Raw genomic sequence first — 17,693 nt, forward strand, 5'->3', positions numbered from 1 at the left:
TAGATTGGTTAGGGAGAAGTTTTAGATGGTACAACAAATACGATAGATAGAGGAAAAAATTTAGGAAATGTTAATTACTTACACGGCCTTGGCGAGAAGCATAGATTAAGAAAATGGTTAGGTAGAACACTAATTCAAAAGCTATGTCGATACCATTTAAATGTCATAGTAATAATTACCAATGTAAACTTAATACACTAAATTTCATCTCTATTCAACAATGAATATTATTTTTTCTTTGCTAATAATTCTAAATTAAATATGTTTTTTTATTATTAACGATCGTTTTTGCAACGTTAATTTTTTTTTTTTAGTGATTATGATTTCTTAGATTGAAATCTCTTTAAAATTTAATAATTTTTTAAATTTGATCTTTAATTATTTTTTTCAATTCGAAAAAAAGTTTGTAATTAATCAAGAATTAAAATTTTATGATATTTAAAATATGAAACAGTACTTTCAAAATAGATTTCATATTTTTTTACAAATTTAATTTCATCATTTAAATTTTTTGAAAAAAGTTAAATTTTAAAATTCTAAAGTTCTAATAAAAATTCTTCAAATTTAAAAAGAGAAAGAGCTCGAAAATAAGGCTAAAAGTATATATTTATTTTTAATTTTTAAATTTAAAATTAATAAAATATTCTTATACAATATTATATTATTAATATATATAATAGATTGAGTTAAATAAACCGATTAAAATAAGATTAATCATTAATCAATGAGAAATTAATATATTCTATAAGGATAACTTTTTTTTAAAACAAAATTTAAAGATGTTGTTTGAGACTATTTATATACATTATCAAATTTAGTTATTTGAAAAATTATTTTATATTTTTTAATTATTTTAAAAATGTTGAATGACAAGATCATATAATTTTAAAAACTCTTGGAATAAATAAATTATTCAATTATAATTCGATGATCAATAAATAATTTTTTTGGTTAGATATGTTTATTTCACACTTCATGACGTAATACATCACGTAGAGACAAAAAACATAGATTGATTTGTTTAATCATTAATGCAAATTAATACAGGAAAGAATATAAAAAACATATATTAATCAAAATTTAAAACTCAAATCTTTAGACGGGTAGCTCCACTTCTGCTCTAGCATCCTTATTCGATGTGGACTTGAAATAACAAGTATATAGAACTAGTTGGGCAAGGCCAAAGAGAGTCCCCAAACCATTTGGAACCTAATGAAAGAAAGTGATAGAAAAATATATATTAATTGATTGATCAAGATTATATAGATGGACTTAACTATGCAAATACTTACGAGGAGATTGATGTAGAAGGGGAGGAAACCATAGCTTGTCCAACAAACTCCATTGAGGAAGCTAGCAAGAGAAAGTGTGAAAGGCATGAACTCCACGCTTTTTGTTTGAATCACAAGTTTCTACAAAAGTATAATAATAAATCAATGGGGCTCTCACTTTCTCTCTATATATAACATATAATTCATTGTTAAATTAGGCATTGGATAGAAAGCTCTTACCATCACAACAAGAGGGGAGGCATACATGCAAGTTCCAAAGATGATACAGAGGATACCCACAACTAAGGATCTCTTAGTAGTCGTGTGGATCAACAAAAGCACTGAAGTTACTACAACTATCATGAACACCGTCTCAAGTGCTAATAGTTTCATGACCTTCAACTAAATTAGATTTATATGAGTAGATTGGTTAGGGAGATGTTTTAGATTGTACAAATATGATAGAGGAAAAAATAATAGACATGTTATACTTACGCGGCCTTGGCGAGCAGCAAAGATTAAGAAAACAGTGAGGTAGAATACTTCAAAGGTTATACCGATGCCATTGATGGTGATCACGAGAAGGCTATTGGGGTGGACAATGGGCAACCCATAGAAAAACCAAAGCAAGCAATTGAGTAATGTAGCGAGGTAAGGGATTGGCGAAAATTTCTTCACATCCTTGCTCTTGATGATTTGTATATACGTCGGCCTATAAATTATGGAAGAGTTGCATTTAAATTAACATACAATCTTTCTAAGTAACTATCAATAACAAGAAAAATAAAGAAGTTTAAAATCTTACATGGGAGACAAAAACAAACCACATGAGATTACATTCCCTGCAATGAAGATAAGTTTTTGTTATTATAGATTATGGAAGATGCATGAAATTATTATTTTTTTAAAAGTATAATAAATGCATATACCTATTATTCCGATGATGTTGCGGATGATGCTTTGGTTCATAATCATCTTTAATTTATTGTAATATTGTTAACTCAAATTCTGCTTTGTAAATCAATGAAAGTATAATCAAATCAAATACACCTTTCCATTTCATCCAAATGAATTAATTAAAAAGAACGTTAACATATTAAAAAACCAAACTAAATCAGATAATTTATACGTACCAAAAAGGAGGAGGATGAATTTGTAAAATCCAACAGTGTTGCTAGCTCCTCTACTCTTCCACGGTGGAGCTGTCCCTCTTTCTCTAGATTTTATGATGGGCATGCAAAGGTTGCATTTTATAGCCTAATTATATGACTTAGTTTGTTATATTTTTCATAATATCGTCTATGGATAATGTTATAATCATTTGTTATTGTTGGACTTAGTGAATTTCACTTCTTTTTTTTTTTTGATTAAGATAGGATATTCCATTTTTAATATAAAAATAAAAGTTCAAAATTATTTTAATTAATTAGCATAATAGATTAAAAAAACATGGTCTAATAAATGAATAAGTTTCAGTTAATCTAATGGATTAAATGTTATTTAATAATTTGATAGATTCTTCTTGAATTATTAATTTATGTTTTCGTGTAATTTAAGCAATATTTTGGAAAAAGAGAATTTTAAAGGTTTAAGTTATTTAGATATTTAGTGAAAAAAAGTTTCATAAAATAAAAAAAAATAGTTTAAATAATATGGATAATTAAATGAGTTAATTGTCTTGATACTAATAACGTTTTTATTATTTAATATTAATTATCGATTGAGTCAATTATTAATGATATTAAATTCATAAGAAAAAATAAATATCTCTTAATTGTATTATTAATAATAATGTTTTTATTATTTATTATTAATTATTGATTAATTCAACTAGTGATAGTAAGTTTATAAGATAAATATCTCTATTTTTTATAATTAATCATAATATTTTTATTATTTACTATAATCAATTATTGATTAAGTCAACATAACTAATGATAACAAGTTTATAATATAAAAATAAACCTCTTAATTTCCTTGATAATAATAATATTTTTTTATTAATTATTGATTAAGTCGAGTAATTAGTGATAGGGAGTCCGTAAGATAAAAAATAATTTCACATATATTCATAATAGTATGATATTGTGCCTAAGTTCTGGATCTATTTTTGAGCTCTACTTTAAAGAAGTCTTAAGATATTTTTCAACTTCTAAACTCATGATTCTTCTATATATTTTCAATTTATTCTAGATCATATCATATGACATCTTATTTTGAACATAACTTTAATATTATTTATTAAAATAAAAAAAAATTATATATCTCTATAATAATATTATATTATTCATTTTAAGTTAAGCTCCTATAAATTTATTTTTGAACCTACTTGAAAAAAACTTTATTTTTCATGATTTGAATGTTTATTTTTTCCATCTATTTTTAAACGTGGACGGTATTCCCAACCAATTTTTTCATTTGCAATATTTAAAGATAAATATAAAAAAATTAATATAAGAAATTAAATATATAACTAATAAAAAATAAAAAGCTCTGTATTATTCGGAATAAGACCACAGATATTATATCTCTTACTATAACTTTTATATAAAGTTATTGTATAACGGATTCATGTGGCAAAAAAGCGATTCGCTTGTCCCAGCGCCTTCACCAATCTGTCCCTAGACCAACACGGAGGAGGTAAATCATGGGTGACTACTAGCCATTAGTGCAAATGGCCAAGACATGGGGAAGGTTATTGTATAACGGATTCATGGCACAATGGTTGTGTGCCTGACTCCATATCAAAAGGTTGCATGTTCGATTTATGTAGGGTTCAATTTGGAAAAATTAATTATGGGTGATTTTTATTTTTTCAGTTCGGATCCTCTGTCCCTAAATTTTTTTGTTCCCTTATCATTGGACGGACCAGATTACATCTCAAGATATCATGACATCCTTAAGATATGAACAGTATTCTCTTGATGTGCAAAACATCCTTGAGATGTAATCTGGTCCGTCCGATCACAAAGGGACACAGAGACACAGAAAAATTTAGGGATAGAGGATCCGAACTACTAATTTTTTATACGAAAATCTCTTTCAAATTTAATTAATTTGATGTTTAATTATTTCTTACTTATTTAACTTTGGGAAAAAAGTTTGAAATTATTATAAAATTAAAATTTTATAATATTTAAAATATGAAATATTACTTTCAAAATAGTTTAAATATTTTCAAAGTTCAAATAAAAATTCATTAAATTTCAAAAGAGAAAGAGTCTCAAAATAAATCTAAAATTATATATTTATTTTTAATTTTAAAATTTACAATTAATATATCCTTGTACAATATTATATTATTTTTAAAAATATTTAATATTATGGTAAAATAAATAATAGATTTAGCTAAATTTATTGATTAAAATATGATTAACCATTACTGAGCTTGATATATTTTAAGTCAAATATGATGGCTTTTTCTATCTAATTGGAATAGCTTAAAAATATTCAAATATTATTATTTAAGACTAATTATATTTTATATACGTTTTGAAATTTATTTATTTGAAAAAACATTTTGAAATTTAAATTATATTAAAAATATTAAATTAAAATATAATATAATATATATTAAAAATTATTAGAGTAAATTATTCAATTATAATTCAATGACCAATAAATAAATTTTTTTCCATTAGATACATTAATACATGTTATGATAAATGGACAAGGCGACAGTTAGTGGGGTGAGCATTCAGTTAATTCAGTCCATAAATTAACCGAATTAATCGAAAATCGATTTAGTGTTGGCTAACCGAATCAAATCAAAGTTTTACTAAAACTGAATTAACCGAATTAGCTATTTCAGTTAACACCAAATTAACTAAATTTGTTTAAAATAACAATAAAAAGAATTTATATAAAATTAATATCAAATTAACCGAATGCTCACCCATAACAGTTAGAGTTAAGATGACGGGGCAGTCAAAGTCAAGGTGATGTGGCAGTTCTACTCAAAAAAGAGCAATATCCCCTCATCTGACCTAGATTAGTCGCCGAGTGTTAAGGATCTTAGACTAACCAGACCGGGTTTTAATCTAGCCAGGAGGAGACGGTCAGTTCCTAAGTCGAGCAAACCAGCCAGACTAACGTCTCAAGGGCGGCCAGATATTAAGGTGGTCAAGCTTAAGGTCGGTCGACCTTACATATCGACTAGAATGATTGGCTCACTCTACAACATACCAAATCATAAAATGAAAGTGCACGTGTATCCGTTCAGCCTTAAAGTTGGGCCAACATGTACGCTCTGATCGTACAAATATTCGGCCATATAAATATCCGGCTGGGAAAAGATACAATGTAGCTGCATCTCTCTACAACCCCTTATTGACCCGTGCAAATAAGAGGATGACCGGGTCTACAACACTTATCCTTCTATTTCTATCCGGATGGGATTCCGACCATGTATAAGTTATCACAAGGGCCTCAGGAGGTAAGAGCTACTATATTATTATTGTGGCTCAAATAGATCCCCAACATGACTAAAGCACTATATCATCCTCTAAGCAAATATCACAATGCTATGTAGAGTATAACAAGGTGGCTTAATGACCAAGCTCAATGACCGAGACACGCATAAAGATGATAGACCTTAATGGAAAGTTAAGATATTTGTGGTATAATATATAGCAGGACAGATCAGGCAGAATATCACCGAACAACCTAAGTGAGCGGACGGCTTAAGGACCAACCGAGATATATCCTATGATTAGTATCCTAACAAGGTGATCAATTTAACGACCCGTGATTGGTCATCGGCTTAGAGACCGACCGAGATATACTTATTAAACAACATCATAATGAGGCAGGCTTTAAGGCCAGTTGAGACAAATGCAGAATGTGTCTGAACGTCCCAACAAGGTAGTCGGCTTAAGGATCGGTCGAGTTAGGCTCAACAAATAACATCATCCTAACCAGACAGCCAGCTTAAAGGTCGACCGGGTTATATTCAGCAAACTACATTAGCTTAATAGGGCGGCCGACTTAAAGACCAACCGAGACATATTGAATTTGCAACATCATCTCAATAGGGCAGTAGGCTTAAGGATCGGCTGAATTATGTTCAGCAGATAATATCTCGGCAATCTTGACAACCGACAAAGAAGGAAGCTTGCGACGAAAGAAAGTGAAAGAAACAAAGACGACGGCTACGACTAATCACGTGATGAGTGGTGATATTGTGCGTGCTCGCGAAGAGGAGGGTGAGCGACGGAAGATAAATTAAAACTTAGATTTTTAATTAAAACCTTATGTTAATAACTTCAATTAACTCCCACTTTAAATAGGTATTCTAAACAGACTTTATATCCTACCATTTTAACTCCATAAAATCTAAAACAACTCATTTAAATTTCTAAAAAATTTCATTAAAGTCTATAAATTCACCTAAACATATTTCTTGATTAATTATCTATTTTTTTAATATTTTCTAAATAAATTCATTTAGTTGAAAATTTTAATTGTTTTAATCTATATATATTTTTTGGGTATTTTATATTCTGCCCCACTAATAAAAATTTGGTCCATAAATTTACTACTTAGAGAGTATTTGGCGAAACTTATTAAAAACACCTTATAATCTTGTACAACTTATAAGTTGTTGGTCTTATTTCAAAAATAAGTTGTTAAAGTGTTTGGGTGAACTTATTATAATCAACTTAGAGATATGAATGTGTTTGGTATTATAAGATCTTTTTATTAATAAAATTACCAAAAATGATATAATACTATTAATAGAGGGGTTTGACCTTTTTATTAATAGAGGGTTTTGGGCGAATTTTTGCATCGGGAGAGAGAAAATTGAAAAGAGGCGTTGGCGGAGAAGATGACACAGTGGAAGAGAAGTCGGCGAAGATAGAAAGATATTAGGTTTATAAAAATTTATGGAGGATAAGATGAGGATTTATGAAATTATTTAAGGATATTTTCGAGAAGAAATTATTAAAATAAGATCTTTTTTAAAAAAGTAGGGTCTTCCATACTTTTTTAAAAACAACTTATAAGCTCCAAAATAACTTATTTTGACAGCTTATAAGTTGTTTGAAAAAAATTTTACCAAACAAATTTGAAGAACTTATAGGCTCCAAAACAGCTTATAAGCTGTTTTAGAGAGCTTATAAGCTTAGCCAAACACCCTTTTAAACTATAATACTAAAATATCCTCATCTAAAAGTAACAACTATGCAATACACATATATACTAGTCCATTCTAATATCCTAAAGAGTCTATAATTGTATGAGATCCCTTATACACCACATGATCTATTAGCTACTTCTGAACTCCTTTGTGCATATCCATAGTGGATCCTCTAGTTAGTGAATGGTACACTCCGTCCGTCTGTCTGTCTAAAATTCTATACAAAGTGAAGTTCTGCACGAAGCGAAGTTTTGTACACATAACTCGTTGAAAATTCCACCAAGTTATCCAAAGAGTCAGTCTAACGAGTCAGTAGTAAATGGACGAACTTAATTAATGGATCAATGATCACTAGGCATGAATGCAAATTCCAAAAATGATACAGAGGATACCTACGACAAAGGATCTCTTAGTGGTTGTGTGAATTAACAAGAGCACTAAAGTTACTATAACTATCATGAACACCATCTCAAGTGCTAATAGTTTGATAACCTTCAACTAAATTATATTTACATGTGTAGATTGGTTAGGGAGAAGTTTTAGATGGTACAACAAATATGATAGAGGAAAAAATTTTAGGAATGTTAATTACTTACACGGCCTTGGCGAGAAGTATAGATTAAGAAAATGGATAGGTAAAATACTAATTCAAAGGCTATGCCGATACCATTTAAATGTCATAGTAATAATTACCAAAGAAAACTTAATACACTAAATTTCGTCTTTATTCAACAATGAATATTATTTTCTCTTCGCTAATAATTCTAAATTAACTATGTTTTTTTTATTAACAACGATCGTTTTTGCAACAGCTTTATAATTCCGTCTAAAAGTCTATAAATTCTATAAATTCACCTAAACATATTTCTTGATTAATTATCTTTTTTAAAAAATATTTTCTAAATAAATTCATTTAGTTGAAATTTTTAATTGTTTTAATCTATATATATTTTTTCAGTATTGTATATTCTGTCTTACTAATAAAAATTTGGTCATTAAATTTGCTACTTAAACTATAATACTAAAATATCCTCATCTAAAAGTAACAACTAGGCAATACACTTATATACTAGTCCATTCTAGTATCCTGAATAGTCTATAATTGTATAAGATACCTTATACACCACATGATCTATTAGATACTTCTGAACTCCTTTGTGCATGTCCATAGTGGATCCTCCAGTTAGTGAATGGTACACTCCGTCCATCTGTCTGTCTAAAATTCTATACAAAGTGAAGTTCTGCACGAAGCGAAGTTCTGTACACATAACTCGTTGAAAACTCTACCAAATAATCCAAAGAGTCAGCCTAGCGAGTCTGTAGTAAATGGATGAACTTAATTAATAGATCAATGATCATTAGGCATGCATGCAAGTTCCAAAAATGATACAGATGATACCTACGACAAAGGATCTCTTAGTAGTTGTGTGAATTAACAAGAGCACTAAAATTACTATAATTATCATGAACACCCTCTCAAGTGCTAATAGTTTGATGACCTTCAACTAAATTATATTTACATGTGTAGATTGGTTAGGGAGAAGTTTTAGATGGTACAACAAATACGATAGAGGAAAATTTTTTGGGAATGTTAATTACTTACACGACCTTGGCGAGAAGCATAGATTAAAAAAATGGTTAGGTAGAATACTAATTCAAAGGCTATGCCGATACCATTTAAATGTCATAGTAATAATTACCAATGTAAACTTAATACACTAAATTTCGTCTCTATTCAGCAATGAATATTAATTTTTCTTCGCTAATAATTCCAAAATAACTATGTTTTTTTATTATTAACGATCGTTTTTGCAATGGTTCTATAGTTCAATCTATATTTAGAGATGGAATTATAATGTCATCTTTAAGTTAAAGACGAAAATATATTTCTGTCTCTAATTCCGCCATTAAAATTATTTTTTTTAGTGATTATCATTTCTTAGTTTAAAATCTCTTTAAAATTTAATAATGTTTGAAATTCGATCTTTAATTATTTTTTTCAATTAGAAAAAAAGTTTGTAATTAATCAAGAATTAAAATTTTATGATATTTAAAATATGAAACAGTACTTTCAAAATAGGTTTCATATTTTTTTTTACAAATTTAATTTCATCATTTAAATTTTTTGAAAAAAATTAAATTTTAAAATTCTAAAGTTCTAATAAAAATTCTTCAAATTTAAAAAGAGAAAGAGCTCGAAAATAAGGCTAAAAGTATATATTTATTTTTAATTTTTAAATTTAAAATTTAAAATTAATAAAGTATTCTTATACAATATTATATTATTAATATATATAATAGATTTAGTTAAATATACCGATTAAAATAAGATTAATCATTAATCAATGAGAAATTAATATATTCTAAGGATAACTTTTTCTCTTTCTATTGGAATAACTTTTTTAAAAAAAACATTAAAGATGTTGTTTGAGACTATTTATATACATTATGAAATTTAGTTATTTGAAAAATTATTTTATATTTTTAAATTATTTTAAAATTTTTGAATGACAAGATCATATAATTTTAAAAACTCTTGGAATAAATTATTCAATTATAATTCGATGATCAATAAATAATTTTTTTTGTTAGATACGTTTATTTCACACTTCATGATGTAATACATCACATAGAGAAAAAAAAAAGAGATTGATTTGTTTAATCATTAATGCAAATTAATACAGGAAAGAATATAAAAAAACATATATTAATCAAAATTCAAAACTAAAATCTTTAGACGGGTAGCTCCACTTCAGCTGTAGCATCCTTCTTCGATGTGGACTTGAAATAACAAGCATAGAGAACTAGTTGGGCAAGGCCAAAGAGAGTACCCAAACCATTTGGAACCTAATGAAAAAAAGTGATAGAAAAATATATATTAATTGATTGATCAAGATTAATTATATATATGGGCTTAACTATACAAATACTTACGAGGAGATTGATATCGAAGGGGAGGAAACCATAGCTAGTCCAACAAACTCCATTGAGGAAGCTAGCCAGAGAAAGTGTGAAAGGCATGAATTCCACGCTTTTTGTTTGAATCACAAGTTTCTACAAAAATATAATAATAAATGTATGGGGCTCTCTCTTTCTCTATATATATAAAATATAATTCATAGTTAAATTAGGCATTGGATAGAATGCTCTTACCATCACAACAAGAGGGGAGGCATACATGCAAGTTCCAAAGATGATACAGAGGATACCCACAATTAAAGATCTCTTAGTAGTCGTGTGGATCAACAAAAGCACTGAAGTTACAACAACTATCATGAACACCGTCTCAAGTGCTAATAGTTTCATGACCTTCAACTAAATTAGATTTATATGAGTAGATTGGTTAGCTAGGGAGAAGTTTTAGATGATACAAATATGATAGAGAAAAAAATAATGGACATGCTATACTTACGCGGCCTTGGCGAGTAGCATAGATTAAGAAAACAGTGAGGTAGAATACTTCAAAGGCTATACCGATGGCATTGATGGTGATCACGAGAAGGCTATTGGGGTGGACAATGGGCAACCCATAGAAAAACCAAAGCAAGCAATTGAGTAATGTAGCGAGGTAAGGGATTGGCGAAAACTTCTTCACATCCTTGCTCTTGATGATTTGTATATACGTCGGCCTATAAATCATGGAAGAGTTGCATTTAAATTAACATACAATCTTTCTAAGTAATTTTCAATAGCAAGAAAAATATAGAAGTTTAAAATCTTACATGGGCGACAAAAACAAACCACACGAGATTACATTGCCTGCAATGATGAGTTTTGTTTATCATAGATTATGGAAGATACATGAAATTATTGATTTTTTTAAAAGTATAATAAATGTATATACCTATTATTCCAATGATGTTGCGGATGATGCTTTGGTTGATAATCATCTTTATTGTAATATTGTTAACTCAAATTCTGCCTTGTAAATCAATGAAAGTATAATCAAATCAAATATACCTTTCCATTTCATCCAAATGAATTAATTAAAAAGAAGAACATATTAAAAAACCAAACTAAATGAGATAATTTGTACGTACCAAAAAGGAGGAGGATGAGGCTAATTTTGCTAGAATTTGTAATATCCAACAGTATTTTGCTAACTCCTCTACTCTTCCACGGTGGAGCTGTCCCTCTTTCTCTAGATTTTATGATGGGCATGCAAAGGTTGTATTTTATAGCCTAATTATATGACTTAGTTTGTTATATTTTTCATAATATCTATGGATAATGTTATAATCATTTGTTATTGTTGGACTTAGTGAATTTCACTTTTTTTTTTAATTAAGATAGGATATTCCATTTTTAATATAAAAAGAAAAGTTCGAAATTATTTTAATTAATTAGCGTAATAGATTAAAAAAAACATGGTCTAATGAATGAATAAGCTTCAGTTAATCTAATGGATTAAATGTTATTTAATAATTTGATAGATTCTTCTTGAATTATTAATTTATGTTTTCGTGTAATTTAAGCGAATATTTTTGAAACAAAAGAGAATTTTAAAGGTTTAAATTATTTAGATATTTAGTGAAAAAAAAAGTTTCATAAAATAAAAAAAATAGTTTAAATAATACCGATAATTAAATGAGTTAATTGTCTTGATAATAATAACGTTTTTATTATTTAATATTAATTATCGATTGAGTCAATTATTAATGATATTAAATTCATAAGAAAAAATAAATATCTCTTAATTTTATTATTAATAATAAAGTTTTTATTATTTATTATTAATTATTGATTAATTCAACTAGTGATAGTAAGTCTATAAGATAAATATCTCTATTTTTTTATAATTAATCATAATATTTTTATTATTTACTATAATTAATTATTGATTAAGTCAACGTAACTAATGATAGCAAGTTTATAATATAAAAATAGATCTCTTAATTTACTTGATAATAATAATATTTTTATTATTAATTATTGATTAAGTCGAGTAATTAATGATAGGGGGTTTGTAAGATAAAAAATAATTTCACATATATTCACAATAGTATGATATTGTGTCTATGTTCTTGATTTATTTTTAACTCTACTTTAAAGAACTTGTACCAATCGAGATATTTTTTAACTTTTAAACTCATGATTTTTTTTATATATTTTCAATTTATTTTAAATCACATTATATGACATTTTGACCGTAACTTTAATATTACTTATTAAAACTAAAAAATTCATATATTTCTATAATAATATTAAATTATCCATTTTAAGCTAAGCTCCTAAAAATTTATTTTCTAACTCTACCTTGAAAAAAAACTTCATTCTTCATGATTTGAATGCTTATTTTTTCCATCTATTTTTAAACGTGGACGATATTCCCAACCATTTTTTTTCATTTGCAATATTTAAGGATAAATATAAAAAAATTAATATAAGTAATTAAATAGATAACTAATAAAAAATAAAAAGCCAAGTACTAGCTTTGTTCTCTATACCATTATGCGGAATAAGACCACAGATATCATATCTCCTACTATAAATTTTATATAAAGTTATCGTATAACGGATTCATGGCGCAATGATAGTGCGTGTTTGACTGAAAATTGCGTGTTCGATTCACATAGGGTTCGATTTGCCAAATTAATTATAGTGTATTCCTTTTTGCCATCTTGGGGCCACTGGGTGATGGACTTCAAACCAATTAGCCCATACTTACTATAAGAGCTTGAACAGCTATGAAGATTAGTAGTCTTAAATACTTTCCTTATGTGTTAGTCATTATTCTAAAGATTAGTAGTCGTCCATGATTTATCTTCTCCGTGTTAACTTGGGATGAATTGACGGAGCGCTGAGAGCGAATGTATTCATCTTTTGCCACAATTAAACTACTACGAAGACTACTCTAATTTGTTATACGAACACCTCTTTCAAATTTAATAATTTTTAAATTCGATCTTTAATTATTTCTCACTTATTTAACTTTGGAAAAAAAAGTTTGAAATTAATATAGAATTAAAATTTTATAATATTTAAAATATGAAATATTATTTTCAAAATAGTTTAAATATTTTCAAAGTTCAAATAAAAATTCTTTAAATTTCAAAAGAGAAAGAGTATGAAAATAAACCTAAAATTATTAGGGGTGACAATTTTTGACCCGACATGAAAATACGATCCAAACCAAACATGAAAAAATCAGGTTAGGGTTGGGTAGTTTCAGGTTCAGGTCGAAATCGGGTCTATCCATTTGACCCAATTAATAAACAGGTCGGGTTCGAGTCAACCTGAAATGACCCAATTACAACCCGCGAACCCGTTTATAAATAATTATAAATTTAAACTAAAATTACAAATTTAAAAAAGTTAAAAACCCTAAACATAGAGATATGCTATGCTATTGATTGCAATGTTACTATGATTTATCATTTATTATATGAATTTTCAATTTGTGTAGATAAATGTTATTTTTAATTTTTAATTTAATATACAAAATTTCTTTAATGAATTCAGGTCATATTCGGGTCAAACGGGTCAAACGAGTTAAACGGGTCAAACGGGTTAAATAGGTCAAACGGGTCGGGTTCAGGTCAAGTTAGGGTCACGTGCAAATAAACAGATCAGGTTCAGGTTGTATATTTTGACTCGAATTAATAATCAGGTCGGGTTCAGGTTGTCATTTGCCAACCCACCAACCTGCCAACCCGAACTCGTCAACCCGAACCCGAACCGAATTGCCACCCCTAAAAATTATATATTTATTTTTAATTTTTAAATTTACAATTAATATATCCTTGTACAATATTATATTATTTTTAAAAATATATAATATTATGGTAAAATAAATAATAGATTTAGCTAAATTTACTGATTATAATATGATTAACCATTACTGAGCTGGAGATATTTTTAAGTCAAATATGATGGCTTTTCTAACTAATTGGAATAACTTCAAAATATTTAAATATTATTATTTAAGACTAATTATATTTTATATACGTTTTGAAATTTATTTATTTGGAAAAACATTTTGAAATTTTAATTATATTAAAAATATTGAATGACAAAATAATATAATATATATTAAAAATTATTAGAGTAAATTATTCAATTATAATTCAATGACCAATAAATAATTTTTTTCCATTAGATACGTTGATACGGGTTATGATGAATGGACAAGGTGACATGGCAGTTAGAGTTAAGATGACGGGGCGTCAAAGTCAAGGTGATGTGGTAGTTCTACTTAAAAAGAGTAATATCTCCTCATCGGACCTAGATTAGTCGTCAAGTGTTAAGGTTCGTAGGCTAACCAGATCGGGTTTTAATCCGGCCGGGCGGAGACGATCAGTTGCTAAGTCGAGCGAACCAGGGAGACTAACGTCTCAGGGGGCGGTCAGATATTAAGGCAGTCAAGCTTAAGGTCGGTCGACCTTACATATCAACCAGAATGATTGACTCACTCTACAACATACCAAATAATAAATAACAGTGCGCATGTGTATTCGTCCAACCTTAAAGTTGGGCCAACATGTACGCTCTGATCGTACAAATATCTGGCCGTACAAATATCTGGCTGGGAAATGATACAATGTAGTTGCATCTCTCTACGACCCCTTATTGACTCGAGCAAATAAGAGGACGACCGGGTCTACAGCACCTATCCTTCTATTTCTATCCGGACGGGATTCCGACCATGTATAAGTTATCACAAGGGCCCCAGGAAGTAAGAGCTACTATATTATTATTGTTGCTCAATTAGATCCCCAACATGACTAAAGCACTATATCATAATCTAAGCAAATATCACAACGCTATATAGAGTATAACAGAGTGGTTTAATGATCCAGCTCAATGCCCGAGGCACGCATAAATATCGTAGGCCTTAATGGCTAGATAAGGTACATGTGGTATAATATATAATAGGATAGATCAGACAGAATATCACCGAATAGCCTAAGCGAGCGGACCGGTTAAGGACTAATCGAGATATATCCTGTGATTAGTATCCTAACAAGGCGATCAATTTAACGACCGGCGATCGGTCACCGACTTAGAGTTCGACCAAGATATACTTATTAAATAGCATCATAATGAGGCAGGCTTTAAGGCCAGTTGAGACTAATGCAGAATGCGTCTGAACGTCCTAACAGGGTAGTCGGCTTAAGGATCGGTCGAGTGAGGCTCAACAAATAACATCATCCTAACCAGATAGCTAGTTTAAAGACCAGTCAGGTTATATTCAGCAAACTACATTAGCTTAACTGGGCGGCGGACTTAAAGATCGGCCGAGACATATTCAATTCGCAACATCATCTCAATAGGGCAGTAGGCTTAAAGATCGGCCGAATTATGTTTAGTAGATAATATCTCGGCAATCCTGACAACCAACAGAGAAGGAAGCTTACGATGGAAGAAAGTGAAAGCAACAAAGACGACGGCTACGGCTAATCGCGCGACAAGAGACGGTACTGTGCGTGCTCACGAAGAGGGTGAGCGGCGGAAGATAAATAAAAACTTAGATTTTTAATTAAAACCTTAGGTTAATAACTCCAATTAACTCCCACTTTAAATAGGTATTCTAAACAGACTTTATATCCTACCATTTTATCTACATAAAATCTAAAACGACTCATTTAAATTCCTAAAAAATTTCATAAAAGTCTATAAATTCACCTAAATATATTTCTTGATTAATTATCTAATTTTTTAATATTTTCTAAATAAATTCATTTAGTTGAAATTTTTAATGTTTTTAATCTATATATATATTTTCGAGATTTTATATTCTGCCCCACAAACCATTCTAGTATCCTGAATAGTCTATATTTGTATGAGATCTCTTATACACCACATGATCTATTAGCTACTTTTGAACTCCTTTGTTCATGTCCATAGTGGATCCTCCAATTAGTGAATGATACGCACCGTCCGTCTGTTTGTCTAAAATTCTGTACAAAGTGAAGTTCTACATGAAGTGAAGTTCTGTACACATAACTCATTGAAAACTCCACCAAGTAATCGAAAGAGTAGGTCTAGCAAGTCAGTAGTAAATGGACGAACTTAATTATATCAATGATCACTAGGCATGCATGCAAGTTCCAAAAATGATATAGAGGATACCTACGACAAAGGATCTCTTAGTGGTTGTGTGAATTAACAAGAGCACTAAAGTTACTATTGTTGGAACCCCAAGGTTGTTTTGATGTGATCAACAAGTTAAGTTAGGTCCTGTGGTGTTTTAACGTTGTGTCTAAGTGTGCAGGAGATTAGGAACACAGGGAGTCAAGCAAAAGACGTAGCTAGCGAGAAGGACGGTAGGGGAGAGAGCCGACGGGCTTAGTGCATCCGAGGGACAAGGTGCTACGGAAGAGTACGCGGTAGGACGAGAAGGAGGCGCGCGACATTTCCGAGGGATGAGAAGCTAGAGCGGAAGGTTGCTCGAGAAGGTAGGAAGTTGGGTTCGGGTGAGCCCTATTCCGGATGGTCGAGATCGCCCAAGCAAGTGGAGCCGGAGCGGAAGACCCAGACCGAGGCGAGCTAAACCGGAGTAGAGGGCTCGGACCAAAAAAGTCAATGAGGTTGACTTTAAGGGTTCGAGCGCCCGGAACCCTTCTGGGCGCCCGAAACCTCAAGTTTATCAATATCGACATGGACATTGACCGTCACATTGGGGATAAAGTTTTATCCCTTCTCAGGCACCTGGAACTCTTCCAGGTGCCTCGACCAAGGCTATAAATATAGCATTGGTCCAGAAGCTTCACAATTAGAACAAGAATTAGTAATACAACACTTGTGATCTTCCATTTCTAGTTTAGCTTCTTTTTTTGCACTTTCATTGCTGTAAGAGGATGCTCCGCCTGAAGGAGATCTTTTTAGTGTGCAATTCATTTCTTGGATTAACAACCTCCCAGGTTGTAACTAAGTCAAGTCTGTGAGCCTCTTCTTTTAGTTTATTGCTTTCAATTTTATGAAAGTGTTTAAGTTATAAGTTCGAGAAGAGTATTTTGTGTTTGTGTTTGTTTTAGGGCTATTCAACCCCCTTCTAGCCGGCCAACGTGGTCCAACAAGTTGTATCAGATCCAGGACGCTTCAGGAGGACTAACCACCGATCGAAGCACCAAATCAATGGACGGACCAAGCATATACCCGCCGAAATTCGAAGGGGAATTCGCTAGCTGGAAATAGCGAATGCAGATATTTTTTAAAACCGACTTTAATTACTTTTAATAATGAAGTTCAATTTTGTAGCACCCGAAGGTAAGGAGGAATACCAGTGGACGAAAAAGGAGCGGGCCGACTACGTGGCAAACGGCAAAGCAGAGTTTCATCTG

At 30.0% G+C, this 17,693-nt stretch overlaps 2 protein-coding genes across 2 annotated transcripts; both read right to left on the bottom strand.

Annotated features, from left to right (window-relative positions):
- Positions 1 to 1,095: 1,095 nt before the first annotated feature.
- On the bottom strand, positions 1,096 to 2,246 carry LOC121991192 (bidirectional sugar transporter SWEET5-like). Its single transcript, XM_042545210.1, has 6 exons — positions 2,201 to 2,246; positions 2,077 to 2,113; positions 1,767 to 1,983; positions 1,512 to 1,673; positions 1,293 to 1,412; positions 1,096 to 1,209 (listed from the first exon to the last, which is right to left on the bottom strand). The coding sequence occupies exons 1-6, from the start codon at positions 2,244 to 2,246 to the stop codon at positions 1,096 to 1,098; spliced, it is 696 nt and encodes a 231-aa protein (XP_042401144.1).
- Positions 2,247 to 10,143: 7,897 nt separating this feature from the next.
- On the bottom strand, positions 10,144 to 11,322 carry LOC121991194 (bidirectional sugar transporter SWEET5-like). Its single transcript, XM_042545211.1, has 6 exons — positions 11,255 to 11,322; positions 11,133 to 11,169; positions 10,823 to 11,039; positions 10,564 to 10,725; positions 10,345 to 10,464; positions 10,144 to 10,257 (listed from the first exon to the last, which is right to left on the bottom strand). The coding sequence occupies exons 1-6, from the start codon at positions 11,298 to 11,300 to the stop codon at positions 10,144 to 10,146; spliced, it is 696 nt and encodes a 231-aa protein (XP_042401145.1). The 5' UTR covers positions 11,301 to 11,322.
- Positions 11,323 to 17,693: the final 6,371 nt, after the last annotated feature.

Source organism: Zingiber officinale, chromosome 6B (assembly GCF_018446385.1).
Source record: "Zingiber officinale cultivar Zhangliang chromosome 6B, Zo_v1.1, whole genome shotgun sequence".
Lineage (NCBI taxonomy): Eukaryota > Viridiplantae > Streptophyta > Magnoliopsida > Zingiberales > Zingiberaceae > Zingiber > Zingiber officinale.

Excerpts from the sequence above, each read along its gene's own strand:
- LOC121991192 (XM_042545210.1), bottom strand. The coding sequence starts at position 2,246 with ATGATTATGAACCAAAGCATCATCCGCAACATCATCGGAATAATAG. Across the intron at positions 2,114-2,200 it reads CAACATCATCGGAATAATAG|GGAATGTAATCTCATGTGGT; the intron begins GTATATGCATTT and ends TCTTCATTGCAG. Across the intron at positions 1,210-1,292 it reads CCTTCTACATCAATCTCCTC|GTTCCAAATGGTTTGGGGAC; the intron begins GTAAGTATTTGC and ends TTCTTTCATTAG.
- LOC121991194 (XM_042545211.1), bottom strand. The coding sequence starts at position 11,300 with ATGATTATCAACCAAAGCATCATCCGCAACATCATTGGAATAATAG. Across the intron at positions 11,040-11,132 it reads GGTTTGTTTTTGTCGCCCAT|GCCGACGTATATACAAATCA; the intron begins GTAAGATTTTAA and ends CATGATTTATAG. Across the intron at positions 10,465-10,563 it reads CCTCCCCTCTTGTTGTGATG|AAACTTGTGATTCAAACAAA; the intron begins GTAAGAGCATTC and ends ATATTTTTGTAG.